The sequence below is a fragment of the Sinocyclocheilus grahami genome, unplaced genomic scaffold (genome assembly GCF_001515645.1).
Source record: "Sinocyclocheilus grahami isolate Dianchi unplaced genomic scaffold, SAMN03320097.WGS_v1.1 scaffold96.1, whole genome shotgun sequence".
NCBI lineage: Eukaryota > Metazoa > Chordata > Actinopteri > Cypriniformes > Cyprinidae > Sinocyclocheilus > Sinocyclocheilus grahami.
Window position 1 is genome coordinate 2,371,954 of NW_015505275.1, and position 16,815 is coordinate 2,388,768.

Below are 16,815 nucleotides of genomic sequence, written 5' to 3' on the forward strand. Positions count from 1 at the left end.
TAGAGTCGGTGTAGGTAGATCGCAACACGTGCCTCTTGTTTGTCTTCCATCTCTCTCTCTCTCTCTCTCTCTCTCTCTCTCTCTCTCTCTCTCTCTCTCTCTCTCTCTCTCTCTCCATCCACACACTCATGGTCTCTCTCAGAGATAATAGAGTTTCCAGAAATAGTCCCTCTCTCAGTCAGCTTGCATTCTCTCACCCCTAAAACTTACATGCTCCAGCATTTCTTCGCACCTCTTGCGTTTCTGTAGCCACCTCTGAGCGCGAGACTTCATGTACGAACTTCACATATCGACACTTTAAGGACTGTCTGGTGAGTTTTAAGGTCATTACTAACATTTCCATCTGTTAAGACTTTTGTTTGATCACTAAAGCCATTGCTGTGAATTTACTGGAGTTTATTGTGTCTATATTGGGGTCTATCATGAGCAGACCCCACCCTGAGATCACTCTACCATTCAAAGGTTTGGGGTCGGTAACAGTTTTTTCAAAATGTTTTTGAAAGAAGTCTGAAATACAGTAAACTGTAATATTGTTGGAAAAAAATATAAAAATTTAAATAACTCTTTTCTATTTTAGTATATTTTAAAATGTATTCTTTATTCTTGTAATTTTAATTTAATTCCTTTCATGGCAAAGCTCAATTTTCAGCAGCCATTACTCCAGTCTTCAGTGTTGCATGATCCTTCAGAAATCATTCTAATGTGTTTATTTGGTAATCAAGAAACAACACTTATCACAGTTGAAAACAGTTGTGCTTGTTAATATTTTGTGTAAACGGGGATGTATTTTTTTCGGGATGTAACATTGTAAATGTTTTACTGTCACATTTGATCAATTTAATGCATCCTTGCTGAATAAAAGTATTAATAAAAAAAAATAAAAAATTGAGCATGTGAATATTCACCCTAAGGCAGTTTAATATGCATGAAGAGTTTGTAAATCCTTATATTAGTTTTCAACATGGCTCTTTTTATTCACACAGTCTAGCATGACAGAAGTTGATGGTTTAAATATGTTAACGTGATGAGATGCCCGTCATCCTCTTATTCACGCTGACTTCTTCGAGCTTGTCATGACGTATTTGATTGTGAAATAGTTTGAATAGTGTTTCAGGCATGTGTTGCTTTTTTTTCCCTGGTAGTCGACCGTGTGTGGGTTGGGATCTTACACTGACTCGTCTGTGACGATAGAGTGACTCCACCTTTCAACCAATTGCATAAAGTTGGAAATGTCATTCTCTTGAACTCACACCAATCCTTGCTGAATAAAAGTATTAATAAAAAAAAAAAAAAATTGAGCATGTGAATATTCACCCTAAGGCAGTTTAATATGCATGAAGAGTTTGTAAATCCTTATATTAGTTTTCAACATGGCTCTTTTTATTCACACAGTCTAGCATGACAGAAGTTGATGGTTTAAATATGTTAACGTGATGAGATGCCCGTCATCCTCTTATTCACGCTGACTTCTTCGAGCTTGTCATGACGTATTTGATTGTGAAATAGTTTGAATAGTGTTTCAGGCATGTGTTGCTTTTTTTTCCCTGGTAGTCGACCGTGTGTGGGTTGGGATCTTACACTGACTCGTCTGTGACGATAGAGTGACTCCACCTTTCAACCAATTGCATAAAGTTGGAAATGTCATTCTCTTGAACTCACACCCATTGATAAGAATTAAAGCAAAAATTGAGGGAAAATTTGTCATTCACATTTATATAGAAGAGGTTTCTTACTACCCGCTCTGTAAGAGTGGTTGCAAGCTCAAGTATCCATATTTAGGAATTGTAGTTCTAGAAGAAAGATGTTGTTGTTTGACAGAGGTTTCCATCGCTGTTTGTGCAGTACAATCCTTGCGGAGGAGAAGGCTCAGCAGGAGGAGCGCAGCCGTATGGAGATGAGGAGACAGGGCCCCGTATCCTGGGACTCAGGAGGCTCAGACGAAGCACCACCCAAAGTAAGTAAACAATCTGATGTCCTTGTCAATGTGTAACAGCAAAAAGAACATCAGTTTTAAGTCATTGAATTGTTCATGTGTTTTTCATGTTTTTACATTTATGGTAGCCTGAGTTCATCTGGAACAGCAGATTTATTACGAAGGTTAACAGCGTGTCACCATTTGTCACTCTAGCACATGGTGTTTAGTTAGGAGTAGTAGTATGCCTGTATGTGTGTTTTTAAATGAAAGTGAAAGTAGTACTAGAGTAATTTTCCCTCTGAAACTTTGACTGCAGTATTTTTTATTCATTTTTTGTATCAAAGAAAAAGGCTATAAATGTATTTCCTGTTGTGATTAATTGATTATTGCGCGTGTTTATAGTTAACCAGCACTTTTCCAGACATTCTTTTTGTTTATAACCTCAGCTCTCCAGTGTCAGGTCACGTCTTCTGTCACGTAACATCACTGTGTCTTGGATACAACAGCATTCTAGTTTCTCGTTTGTTATGATTATATAAGGTGAGGTCTGAAGTACTGAGACCACCAAGACAAATTCTACTATTTTCCGTTTGCCTAATTTAATACAAAGAATATAGCTACATTAATTAATACATTATTAATTATATTATTATATTTACTTATTTGATTTGTGACCTAGATATTTTTATTTTTTCATATTTGAATTTGATTTTGAATCACAGATGTTCAGTGTCTTTTGGACCCCACTGTGTGTTACATATGCTTCCCATATGCAAAAATGCGTCTTCCCATGTGGTTCTCTGTCTTCACTTCTCTCTTTGTCTGTTTGAACAAGCTGCGGGGACAATAAATATTATTAGATGCGTCATAATCTTTCCATATTTCTGTTAAGCTAAAGAAAGATTTAAGCTCTGTCTGAAAATGAATACAACCATGAAATCAAGACTTTAATTTTGTGAAGTCCATGTGTGCCAGCTTTGAGATCTGTATGTCCTAGTGTGCTCCTCAAAGTTGACAACTCCTTTTAAAAATGTGCAAATGTATGTGCATTTAAAGGTGGGGTAAGCGATTTTTCAAAAATGCTTTAGAAAACTGATTCGGGCCGACTAGCAAAACAAACTTGTAGCCAATCAGCAGTAAGGGGCGTGTTTACTCATGATGTGGTGGAGAGAGCGTTCAGTGCACAGGACGGACGTTAGCGAGCCGAGCGACAGAAAGAGATGGCGGATAAAAAACAAAAGAGGAAAACATCTGCGGAACAAAAGAAGGCTTAAGGCAATAAGGCAAGAAGTAGGACCCGTGTAAATATCGGATCAGCTTTCCAGTGCTGAAGAGAACTCAAGGAGAGGAAGGCCTGCGATCGGACGCCGAGGTTGCTTTGTTTCTTCTCGATAGGTGAGTAACACCGTGTCTGCGCCGCAACAGCTAAAGTCTGTCTAGTACACTGGACGCGACAAGGCGACCGTTGAAAATCATTTGAAATTTGTGTCAATACGTTATGAATAGAACGCAGCAGCAGTTTTCTCTCAGGGATTTGTCGTGTCGTGCCGCGGCGCATCCAGTGTAGACCATAGATATGTATATATACAGTATCTATATGGTGTAGACCGAATCACTGATTATAATGAGTTCCATAGTATTTTGTCGCGCCACGCCACTCGCGTCCGGTGTAGACACGGTGTAACATTGGTTTTGCTTTGTTTCACAGAACTAATCGTTGCCTGGGTTGCGTCTGTATGTGTGGGGTGGAGCTATCAAAATAGGGGCGAGACCCTTTTGGGGTAGGGGCGTGTTTGTTTTGGTGATTTCAAATATCAACATTGGCTACCAGAAATCGCTTACCCCACCTTTAAAATGTGTAGTCTTTCTTTTCAAGGAAAACAATTTAAACACATTGATGACTCACTGAGTCTTTTCCCAAGTTCCTTATTTAGTAGGAAAAACACTACCATTCAAAGATTTTTTTTAAAGAAATGATTTATAATATCTGAAATAAACTATTTATAATAAATAATATAAAATATTTGATAAATTATTCAGAAAGGATAAATTAAAATTGATCTAAAGTGACAGTAAAGGCATTTATAAAGTTAAAATAGTTTCTATTTAAAAATATTAAATAAAAATTTAACTCTATTTATCAAAGAATCCTGAAAAGTTTCCACAAAATATTAAGCAACTTTTTTTAACAATGATCATAAGAAATTATTCTTGAACAACAAATTAGCATATTCAACTTATTTCTGAAAGATCATGTGACAGTGAATACTGGAGTAATGGCTGCTGAAAAGTACATTTAATTTTTTTTAAATACATTATAATAGAAAACTGTTTGAAATTAAAATAAAATTTCACAGTATTACTGTTTTTGCTGTATTTTTGATCAAATAAATGCTGCCTTGGTGAGCATAAAATACTTTTTTCACATTAAATAAAATTTTTCACATTAAAAAATCTTACCATCCTCAAACATTTGAATTGTAGTTTTTATTTTTGTGATTGATATTTTTAGTCTGCCTGCTTTTTGACAGGGTTTTAAATCCTTCCCTGTCCTGTGTTGCTCACATTGTGGTGACTGATGGGCCAGGCTGATCTCTTCATTCGCTCTGTGTGTTGCTTAAAGCACCTCCTACTCTTACTTTCAAACCCCCTCTGCTTCCTGTCAGACCTGCCAATCATTCTGTCCAGGTGCTGGTGGCTGTTTTTGTGTTCGACTGGTCACACCTGCCGTTGTGCTAATGACCAGAATGAAACTGCGTCCATCCATGTCGTGCCTCACTAAATTTCTGCCTTTGTCATCCCTTCTGTGTTTACTTGTGTTGTTTAGCTCATCTTTCATTGTGTGTGTGTGTGTACGTGTAGCCCTCCCGCAGACGCCCCATCCAGCACAGCTTCAGTATGGACTGTCTGTCTGCGCCCGCATCTGCTGCTTCTCGCCCTCCACAGCAACCCTTTGGTTCCCAGATCTCCCTTTGCATCCGCCAGCCCAAGCCGCCTGCCTCTCCTCTGGGGCCATGCGATAAAACCATCACTAACCAATCACCACAAATGCAGCAAATGCTACACCAAAACACTCATGCTAATACACAACAGCTTAGCGTACATTCCCAGCATACGTTCCCGCAAACTCAGACCTCGCTTCTGCTTCAGCCGTTACCGCTGCACTGCTCCCTGCTGTTCCCTCAGGGGCCCAGAAGGACTCCCTCTGTCCCCCCCAGTGCCACCCAGCCTGCTTTCTTCGACCCCTACTATCCCTCCATGCAACAGCTGAGCCTGACCCACGTGCCCTACAGATTCTCACAGGCAGGTGTGCTAGGACTGTTAGCGGGGCATCTCAAGAGTTTTACTGTAGCCTCTTCATTTGCACAGGTGATTTTATTGGTGCGTGTCATTTTTAGCTGCAGATTAAATGTTATAGAGTTAAAAGAACAGTATAGATGAGAGAGGCTTAGTGTATTAGAGTTATGTTGACTGTATATTATCAAGATTAACAGACTAAGTATACACAGTGTGTAATAGAGTACAACAGTGCCCACCCACTTTTTCATCAGCTTAATTCTGAAAGTAATTTTTCCATTGATTTTTCTCATAGGGATTTTAAACAAAGACTTTGCTTTGAGGTGAATCGTTATGTTACCAAAAAAAGTATTCGACAGTTGTACAATACTGTCCTTAATGGCTTTTATGAGGGAAATAACTCTTGTACAATCCCATGAGGCATTGCGAATGACAATCAAATAAAACAAATGATGGAGAACTATAAAACTATTGATTTAAAGATGTTGCTTATGTATTCAGAAACCGTATGTTTTGTATAGTTGTATAGTTACAAATATTTAAGTAGATTTAAATACATCATTCAATGTGTTTCATTGGTGTGGGCGGCTCTCTTTGCAGAATCATGGGTAATGTAGTTTTTCAACAGCTTTATTTTTTTTTTACAATTATTTGAATTGTTAATTGCAATAAATAATGTATACCTTAAACAAAAGTATATTCCATCAATTAACAACCTTGTAGCTCATAGGTCTGTCTTCAGAGGTTTATAGGTTTTTGGTAAAAATCAGTTCCCCTACAGAGAAAGTGAATGTGATTTTTACTTCCAAAACCTGACTTTTGCACTCTATTGGAAATATATGGATTACATTCCCATGGCGTGTCACCCCTGGAGGAAGTGTAGAGTTAGATTAATGGATAAATAGTACATGTTGGACATAGCTGAACTACAATCACATTATCTACTGTAGGTCTGTTAGTCGAACTTTGCAAAAAAAACACGTAAAAAGCATTTACTTACACAATTATTGCTTTAGTCTGACCTATATCAAACTTTAATGCAGTAAAGTAATTTTAGTGACTCAACTGCTCTTTTCTGTTACTCTCAATTACTGTGATGCCTTTGTAGTTATTATTTAAGAGCCATTTTAGAATATTTCAGTCATGATCAAAGATGATTTAGGCTAAAACCAAGCTGAAAACTGCTACAGTAGCTTCAGACAGTCTTCCAGATAAAACTCTATGGGAAAACTGCATGTTGCCTCTTCAGTGCATGTAAACTAAACTGTGTGCCAGATGCTGCTTCTCGCCCTCCACAGCAACCCTTTGGTTCCCAGATCTCCCTTTGCATCCGCCAGCCCAAGCCGCCTGCCTCTCCTCTGGGGCCATGCGATAAAACCATCACTAACCAATCACCACAAATGCAGCAAATGCTACACCAAAACACTCATGCTAATACACAACAGCTTAGCGTACATTCCCAGCATACGTTCCCGCAAACTCAGACCGCATCCGCCAGCCCAAGCCGCCTGCCTCTCCTCTGGGGCCATGCGATAAAACCATCACTAACCAATCACCACAAATGCAGCAAATGCTACACCAAAACACTCATGCTAATACACAACAGCTTAGCGTACATTCCCAGCATACGTTCCCGCAAACTCAGACCTCGCTTCTGCTTCAGCCGTTACCGCTGCACTGCTCCCTGCTGTTCCCTCAGGGGCCCAGAAGGACTCCCTCTGTCCCCCCCAGTGCCACCCAGCCTGCTTTCTTCGACCCCTACTATCCCTCCATGCAACAGCTGAGCCTGACCCACGTGCCCTACAGATTCTCACAGGCAGGTGTGCTAGGACTGTTAGCGGGGCATCTCAAGAGTTTTACTGTAGCCTCTTCATTTGCACAGGTGATTTTATTGGTGCGTGTCATTTTTAGCTGCAGATTAAATGTTATAGAGTTAAAAGAACAGTATAGATGAGAGAGGCTTAGTGTATTAGAGTTATGTTGACTGTATATTATCAAGATTAACAGACTAAGTATACACAGTGTGTAATAGAGTACAACAGTGCCCACCCACTTTTTCATCAGCTTAATTCTGAAAGTAATTTTTCCATTGATTTTTCTCATAGGGATTTTAAACAAAGACTTTGCTTTGAGGTGAATCGTTATGTTACCAAAAAAAGTATTCGACAGTTGTACAATACTGTCCTTAATGGCTTTTATGAGGGAAATAACTCTTGTACAATCCCATGAGGCATTGCGAATGACAATCAAATAAAACAAATGATGGAGAACTATAAAACTATTGATTTAAAGATGTTGCTTATGTATTCAGAAACCGTATGTTTTGTATAGTTGTATAGTTACAAATATTTAAGTAGATTTAAATACATCATTCAATGTGTTTCATTGGTGTGGGCGGCTCTCTTTGCAGAATCATGGGTAATGTAGTTTTTCAACAGCTTTATTTTTTTTTTACAATTATTTGAATTGTTAATTGCAATAAATAATGTATACCTTAAACAAAAGTATATTCCATCAATTAACAACCTTGTAGCTCATAGGTCTGTCTTCAGAGGTTTATAGGTTTTTGGTAAAAATCAGTTCCCCTACAGAGAAAGTGAATGTGATTTTTACTTCCAAAACCTGACTTTTGCACTCTATTGGAAATATATGGATTACATTCCCATGGCGTGTCACCCCTGGAGGAAGTGTAGAGTTAGATTAATGGATAAATAGTACATGTTGGACATAGCTGAACTACAATCACATTATCTACTGTAGGTCTGTTAGTCGAACTTTGCAAAAAAAACACGTAAAAAGCATTTACTTACACAATTATTGCTTTAGTCTGACCTATATCAAACTTTAATGCAGTAAAGTAATTTTAGTGACTCAACTGCTCTTTTCTGTTACTCTCAATTACTGTGATGCCTTTGTAGTTATTATTTAAGAGCCATTTTAGAATATTTCAGTCATGATCAAAGATGATTTAGGCTAAAACCAAGCTGAAAACTGCTACAGTAGCTTCAGACAGTCTTCCAGATAAAACTCTATGGGAAAACTGCATGTTGCCTCTTCAGTGCATGTAAACTAAACTGTGTGCCAGACCTGTATTAAAATGAAGCATTAACCTGCCATAGACGTGTGGTTTTGTGAATCTCAAATTTAATATCAATGAATGCTTTATTTTCGGAAACACAGACAAAACAACCACATCCGCATTGCCAAAACATCGTTCTTAAAAGAAAATTGTTTCTTGAAGCAGATTGGTGATAAACATCTTTTTGTTTTGATTTTTGGCAGTCCTTCCAATAGTGACAATAATTCCCATCACTTTCATGCCAGTGCTCATGTGGGTTTTCCCCCTCTGTATTAACCCTTATCTGTCATTTAGTGTATGTTGCTGTATGTTGTCACCTACTTTTCTCCTTCTTTTTCCTCCTTTGCTCATCTGGAGCTGTGGTCAGTCGACTCTCTCTATGAACGTGTTTATAAGGTAGATCAGTCCGTCTGCTGTTTTCCCGCCCACAGCTGAGCACAGACTATCCCAACCAATCGGATGAAGACCACCTCCTGTATATCAGCATTCATTTTTCAACCCCCTCCCTCTAATCTAAAATACCCGCCCATGTACTGTAAAACTATGATAACATTTCCGAAATAACATGTGCATTGTGGTAACATTAACTAACTGCTTGCATTTTATGTTCGACTGTTTTAATTTCTTCCCTTCAACAGCCTGAAATCTTCATCCACACAAAATGCACAAGAATTTTGTGTGCGTCTGGTGGACTGATTTTAACAGCATCTCCTAACATTAACCCGATTGGTCAAAATGTGCTAGTATTTTGACATAGTCATGTGTGTATAATTACAGCCCAGTCGACCTGGTTATCCAAGTCCCCGATCCAGTGAAGGGTTCTACCCTAGTCCTCAGCACATGGGCCAGCACAATCATTACCAGGTACAGTGCTTGCATTAGTCTAATACAGATGGGTAAATTCATTAAGGATGCAGCAGACAACTAGTTGGATTGCAGGTGGTATATAAAGATTATAAGTTTGCTTTATATTTGTCTTCGGCATGATGTAGATGGCAGGGCACTCTGGCCCACATGGCTTGCTTTCCGTGCCAGGTGGGATGTACCCTCCTCAGGCTGCAGGGACTGGGCTTGATCCCCAAGACAGCTGGAATCATCGCAGGGCTGCTCAGGATCACATGTGGAATCCCAGCATGGAGGTTAGAAATCTGGAGGTTTTCTGAATGATGAAATCTAAGCTCCGTTTCACAACCGAATGAGCTGCCAACATAAACAGCATTTTTAGGCATCTCAGAGATGCTCCAAATGAAGACCGTTTTAAACATTAATAACAAATGTTTGAGGCCTTTTAAGGTAGCTAATTTTGGCCAAAGTCTAAAGCTGCACCAAGTGTGTCCTTCATGAATAAGCAGAGCTGGGTAGTAACTGATTAATAAGATTAAATGACATTTTAAAGTAATCAGACCACAATTACTTTTGTATTGATTGCATGGTTCATCGAATTCACACAATAGCAGCAAATTATTTATAATTTATTGATTCTCCATAATTCCTCTTTTTCATATTTTAAATGTTTCTTTCTAAACTAACCTGCCACTTATATACACTCAGAAAGTCCAGTTTTGTGCACATTCACACAAAGACCAGTCACTAGTCAGGTAGCTACATAGCATTTGACCACTGAATATATAAAATTCGTTTCAGGTTAAAGAAGTGTCTTAACATTGCATCAACTACTAATAAACACGTTACTTTTTATTTAAATTATCACTCAGTAGACTATTTAACCATGTATTTAAAAAAACCATGAAGGCTTTAGTCTTTCAAACACATTAAAATGCACTAGGGGTGTCCCCGACTAAGAATTTTCATAGTCAGATCGGAATTTTCGAATCTTGCCGATATTCGACTGATAGGCGAATCATATGTTTTGGGGGTGGGCAAAATTCATTACCAAGAGTCAAGTCAGACATTAGACAGTCATAATTACGTTAACACACAGGGAAAATGTGTAACGGACACCTCAAAGATACAAACGGGGTAAATAATGTTTTATGTTTTGATTAAAAGATAGTTAACATTAAACGTGTGCGAACCCCTAAGAATTCACAACATTTTTTACAATAGTACTCTCATTGTAACGTTATGTATATGACTGTAGTTATTAATGTTCTGCATTTTTGTTTAGAGCTGCGTGTGTTGAAGATGATCAGTAGAATGAAGCAGCAGGTTTTTAATCAATGGGATTTAACTCATCATTTATGTCATATATAATACACTTTGTTATTTATACAACATAACGTTAATATTATGACTTATAGGCTATCTGCACAAAATGCCCCGAATGTACATGAACGTGTCTGCGCAGTTCTGAATGAACTCCTTTTGTGGACGCGTTCTTCACACAACAACGTGCAGAAACACAGCAATTAAACTCTAAAAATTCACTGGGTTTTATTATATTAGTGTTCTCATTATAATTGTTATGTATATGACAGTCCCAGTCATAGTTATTAATATTCTGCATTGTTGTTTGACCTGCTCGCGCTGCGCGCTGAAGAGATAATCACCGTAGCACTACAATGAAGCGCTTTACTGCATCGCAACTCAACCAAATGCATCTTATACGAGATAAATAATATATACATGATATATATAAACTGGCTGAAATGTTTTGAAATCACTTGTACCCTACCTGATCGAAAAAATCCAGTCTTTCACTCTGTGTGTGTCAATTTGAGTCTTGTTAAAGTTTTAAATCTCTGCCGCCAAGATGCTCCTCTGTCAGTCACGGATTATGGAAAGTGAAACTTAAATCTATAGGGGTGGTTGAATTTATTCACGCACGTTAAAATATTTATTTGAAGCTTCTTTCTTTTCAGATTCTTATTTACAGCATTATTTCAAACACATTAAAATGCACTAGGGGTGTCCCCGACTAAGAATTTTCATAGTCAGATCGGAATTTTCGAATCTTGCCGATATTCGACTGATAGGCGAATCATATGTTTTGGGGGTGGGCAAAATTCATTACCAAGAGTCAAGTCAGACATTAGACAGTCATAATTACGTTAACACACAGGGAAAATGTGTAACGGACACCTCAAAGATACAAACGGGGTAAATAATGTTTTATGTTTTGATTAAAAGATAGTTAACATTAAACGTGTGCGAACCCCTAAGAATTCACAACATTTTTTACAATAGTACTCTCATTGTAACGTTATGTATATGACTGTAGTTATTAATGTTCTGCATTTTTGTTTAGAGCTGCGCGTGTTGAAGATGATCAGTAGAATGAAGCAGCAGGTTTTTAATCAATGGGATTTAACTCATCATTTATGTCATATATAATACACTTTGTTATTTATACAACATAACGTTAATATTATGACTTATAGGCTATCTGCACAAAATGCCCCGAATGTACATGAACGTGTCTGCGCAGTTCTGAATGAACTCCTTTTGTGGACGCGTTCTTCACACAACAACGTGCAGAAACACAGCAATTAAACTCAAAAAATTCACTAGGTTTTATTATATTAGTGTTCTCATTATAATTGTTATGTATATGACAGTCCCAGTCATAGTTATTAATATTCTGCATTGTTGTTTGACCTGCTCGCGCTGCGCGCTGAAGAGATAATCACCGTAGCACTACAATGAAGCGCTTTACTGCATCGCAACTCAACCAAATGCATCTTATACGAGATAAATAATATATACATGATATATATAAACTGGCTGAAATGTTTTGAAATCACTTGTACCCTACCTGATCGAAAAAATCCAGTCTTTCACTCTGCCTGTGTCAATTTGAGTCTTGTTAAAGATTTAAATTCCTGACGCCAAGATGCTCCTCTGTCGGTCACGGGTTATGGAAAGTGAAACTTAAATCTATAGGGGTGGTTGGATTTATTCACGCATGTTAAAATATTTATTTGAAGCTTCTTTCTTTTCAGATTCTTATTTACAGCATTATTTAAATAGTCTGTATATTCACTTATTGGGAGAAAACCAGTAGTTCTATGTGAAATCAGAAACCCCCATATAGCCAAAATGGCATGATCAAAACACCCCGCAAATATTCAACTGTGAGATTGGTAGTCGAATCAGGCTCCTCCTATTGAAGCATCGAATCTTCGACTATTTGGGGTCACCACTAAAATGCGCAAATTCACGTTATTTCTTATTTACTTGCAATGCAGGTATTCCCAAACTTTTTGGTCATATGAAGCTCTTTCACATAATGTATTTACTTGAAGCACCCCCTGAAATTTTAAAATATTAATTTGAATAATTATCACATTTGCATGTTCACGGTTCTATGACATTGGTTAATGGTCACATGACATGCAGGTAAACAAATAAAATATTAAATTTTTTAGTTAGTGTTTTATTTTGATTTATGGTATTTTAAGATTATCCATTTTTATGATGAAATTAATTATTAGCTTTTCATAAAACTTACGAAATCTAATGCACTTCATGTTGTTAATAACAATGAATGGAATAAATTTTCTGACTCTTTGTAATTATCTTACTTAAATCAATGTGATAAATGAGTTGGGTCAAAAGTAATCTAAACGTAATCAGCAAGTAGTCTGATTGTATTACCTTAAATGTGTAATGTAATGGATTACGTTACTAACTACAATTTTTGTAATGTAATTTGGAATCAGTAACAGACTAAAGAAATTTTAATGAACTTATTTTAGATTCCATTTTCGTTTATTTATAATTACAGAGGCAAGAAATGTATGTGAATTGGTTGGCATTAAATTGACAAAATATAATCTGATCTTCATCAGATTCACAAGTATAGACAAACACAGTGTGCTTATGATAACAACACACAAACAATTATAAGCTTTTATGTCTTTGTCAAACACTTTCCATTAAACATTACCTGTTGTCATTACCAAAGTCCCTTTAAGACAAGTCATGTCACTCGGCGGCCATCTTTGAAACGCCTCTCGGGCATGCAAGTGCAACTCCTATCTCTTTGAATGGGGAAACATCAAATTCTACCAAACTGTTCACTAAGCAAATTTCATATTTTAAATCACCAAAGAAATCTGATATCAACTGTGTCATAAATGTTGTTTATTTTGCTCAAATAGCATTATTAAAAGCTTATTATTCAGGCTAGATCAACCAGTGCGCATGCGCAGTCCTGAACGCTGACTGTTTCTATAGCAACCGGGACTTCTAACGGCAGCTGCAGTGACGCGCTGACTTTACTGATTAGCGATTGGCTCTTTCATTCAGAAGGCGGGACTTCCTGCGATTGAGCGGCCTTATTGAGCGTTGCATTTTTCCCCATTCAAAACTATACGAGTGACACGTCTTGGGTATTCTATAGTCTGTCATTACCTGGATGATTGTATTATTATTTTTTGAGGTGATATATGAGTTGTTCACGAGTCCCTTGTTTGTCCCGAGCAGTTAAACTGCCCACTGTTTTTCAGAAAAAAAGGTGTAGCAATGCATGAAGCACCACTCAAACAGAAGTCACTTTCAAACCAAGCAGATGTGGTTCTTAAACACAATCTACAGTAACAAGACTGGAGTGTATTATCATTTTTATCATGTATATTAGCATATGTTGATAAATTGTGTTTGTTTCAGGATGGTGTGGCTGTGCGCGGTGGTCTGTCTCAGCTGATGGAGGAGCAGTTATTACTGCAGCAGCAGCAGATGGAGGATGATCAGCGCTGGTTGGAGCAGGAGGAGAGACTACTGGTACTGATCCCACTCACCTTCACCTCTTCCATCTCTTCCTCACATTCATCTGCTCATCTTTGTTTCCCCCTGCTTAGCTGTATTATGTGGTTGTGATAGTTTCTAAATTCTTCCTAAAAACATTTTAGTGGAGAATCATGGTGATGTTTATTTATAGCCGCAGCAATATGATATTCCAAACAGTCATTTTCATGTTTGTTTGAGAATAAGTGTTTCCACCAATTGTGGTTTCCTGCTCCATTTTTTTTTGTAAACAGTTGTGAGTGATCCTCACAATTTCACAACATCAGCTTTGGCATTGGGATGTTTATTGCAAATAATTAGCATTGTTGAATAATTACAGAAAGAATATGAATTAGAAGGCATTGCACTTCTGTGAGAGACTGTGTTATTATTGCAGTGATATGTGTACATATGAATGTTATTATGCACATAAGTGTGTCTGAGAATATTTGTGTGCGTTTGTGGTATGCCAAGTTTTGGCTTACAGTCTCCATCATTTGTATCTTCACTGTGTCATTATGTTCAGTCTGTCTCACAGAAAAAACTCACACAGCTTCCTGTACCAACTAAAAAGGGCATTCAGAGCTCTACCACAGCAAACAACATTCATTCTTCTGCTTAAACTATTACTTTTCCTCACAAACAACTTCTGTTGAAACGAAATGTCAGCTCTTATAGGAATAGTTAATCCAAAAATGATTCGCTCATCCTGATGTTTTTTTAAACATGTAAACAGTTTTTAGTCTGTGGAGCACAAAAGAGGGTATTTGGAAGAATCATGCTGCTCTTTTCCATACAGTGACTGTTCACAGTGTTGCAAGCTACAAAAGTGACAACAAATGCCATAAAAGTAGACTTTTATTAAATTCATTCCAATGCAATTGTGTGATTAACAGACCTAAATATTATATTTATTCATTAATAATTTTTCCCTCCACTGACTGAATCACTGAGTCTGTACATTTAAGCTTAAGAACCAAACAATTTTGATTTGCAAACAAATCACTTGGTCCAATTAGTGAATCAGTTTATTAAAAAGAACTGGCTCAAAAGAATGCTTTGTTCATGAATCTGACTGATTCAGAACTCGGTGAATATTAAAGTATAGTGCATGATTTGTACGGACAATTTTTTTTTTTCCGGAGATTGACAGCAATTGTATGGAAAAAAAGATTGTTTAAAGGTCAAATTGAGCAAATCCTTTAATACTTTAAAACTCGTATAAGCTTTTCTGTCATTTTTGACAGATTACATTTTGTTTTTTATACATAAATAAGATCCACGTAAGATCTAAAATCCTCAAAAAAGTGCATGATTTTATTGTTACTACTTCTAGGAAGTTAGTGGTGCAACATCGACTGAATCACTGAGTCTGTACATTTAAGCTTAAGAACCAAACAATTTTGATTTGCAAACAAATCACTTGGTCCAATTAGTGAATCAGTTTATTAAAAAGAACTGGCTCAAAAGAATGCTTTGACTGATTCAGAACTCGGTGAATATTAAAGTATAGTGCATGATTTGTACGGACAATTTTTTTTTTTCCGGAGATTGACAGCAATTGTATGGAAAAAAAGATTGTTTAAAGGTCAAATTGAGCAAATCCTTTAATACTTTAAAACTCGTATAAGCTTTTCTGTCATTTTTGACAGATTACATTTTGTTTTTTATACATAAATAAGATCCACGTAAGATCTAAAATCCTCAAAAAAGTGCATGATTTTATTGTTACTACTTCTAGGAAGTTAGTGGTGCAACATTTCAGTAAATGGTTCATATTTTTTAATTACCTAAAGCTATAGTTTTACTTTTCCTGGTCAAAAATGACCTCAAACATCCAAGGTGTAACCTTTTTCAAAAAGTTCAGTACGGATTAAAAGTTTTTGCATGCCTATTAAAGTGTTTTTGATGCTGTGAGTGGATGAATGAGTTTTTGATCCTGGCCGTTTGATACAGGTGCAGTTTTCAGGAATTCCTCAGTAATGAAGGGTTTTGTTGGCACTGAGGCGTGAGATGGATAAACTCAGCCTGACCTGTATCTGCTGAAAGTTAAATTACTGATCAGAGGAAGTTTTCATCTCTTTGCAGATATTATACGCAAATGTGCATGAGGGATAATGGGAGGGGAAGAGAGGGAAAGAGAGAAAACACTGAGCTAGGGAATGAGAGAGAGGAGGAGGAGAACAGAACAGGGCTTGGCTTCGCTGAGTTGAGGCTCGTCGGCTTTGAGTGAGTCAGTGTGTGTTTAATATGTCTCACATTCAAGAGACGAGTCACTCCACACACACACAAGCGTGCTTAATGGAGATCCACTCCGTGCTCTGCTCCATGCTGAAAAAACGCCAGAAGGAAACGCTCACAGGAAGAGACGGGAAGATGCAGGTCTTCAAATCCTGCTTCGGAAAACTGGTAGAGTAAACTCGGAAGAATGGGAAGGGGAGGGTGCCATTTTAAGTACATCTTTGTGGCATCTTGAACTGTCATGGACTTACATTCCATGGTTTATATTCAGTTGATTTATTTCTGGTTTATCGTTGTCGTTTCAAGGAGTAGGAACAGACATTAGTAAGTGTGTAAAGTTTTGTGAGCAATAAATATGCCTGACCATGTGAGAATGAAATGATTTACCGTGTGAGAAAGTGTTGACCACTTTTCCTACTTTTTGTGGCATTTAAATATCAAATGTGTTCTGATTGGCTGCTACTGTGTCCTGCAGTATTATAATTTTCATTGTCGAAATGCAAATTGCTTTTAGCTGTAGTCTTGTAGGGTCGCTCAAGGTCAGGCTGGGGTGCGAATTAGCACAATAGATGCAACAGACATTGATTTGTCGAAT

The 16,815-nt window shown here is 37.3% G+C and overlaps 1 protein-coding gene across 1 annotated transcript in view; it reads left to right on the forward strand.

Annotated features, from left to right (window-relative positions):
- LOC107587873 (focal adhesion kinase 1-like) overlaps window positions 1–16,815 on the forward strand; it is a 65,848-nt gene that overhangs the window by 41,845 nt on the left and 7,188 nt on the right. The window contains exons 22-25 of the mRNA XM_016275832.1: window positions 1,843–1,954; window positions 9,069–9,155; window positions 9,284–9,430; window positions 13,863–13,976. Of these exons, the coding sequence (XP_016131318.1) occupies window positions 1,843–1,954; window positions 9,069–9,155; window positions 9,284–9,430; window positions 13,863–13,976 (460 nt within the window). The remainder of the gene's footprint in view (window positions 1–1,842; window positions 1,955–9,068; window positions 9,156–9,283; window positions 9,431–13,862; window positions 13,977–16,815) is intronic.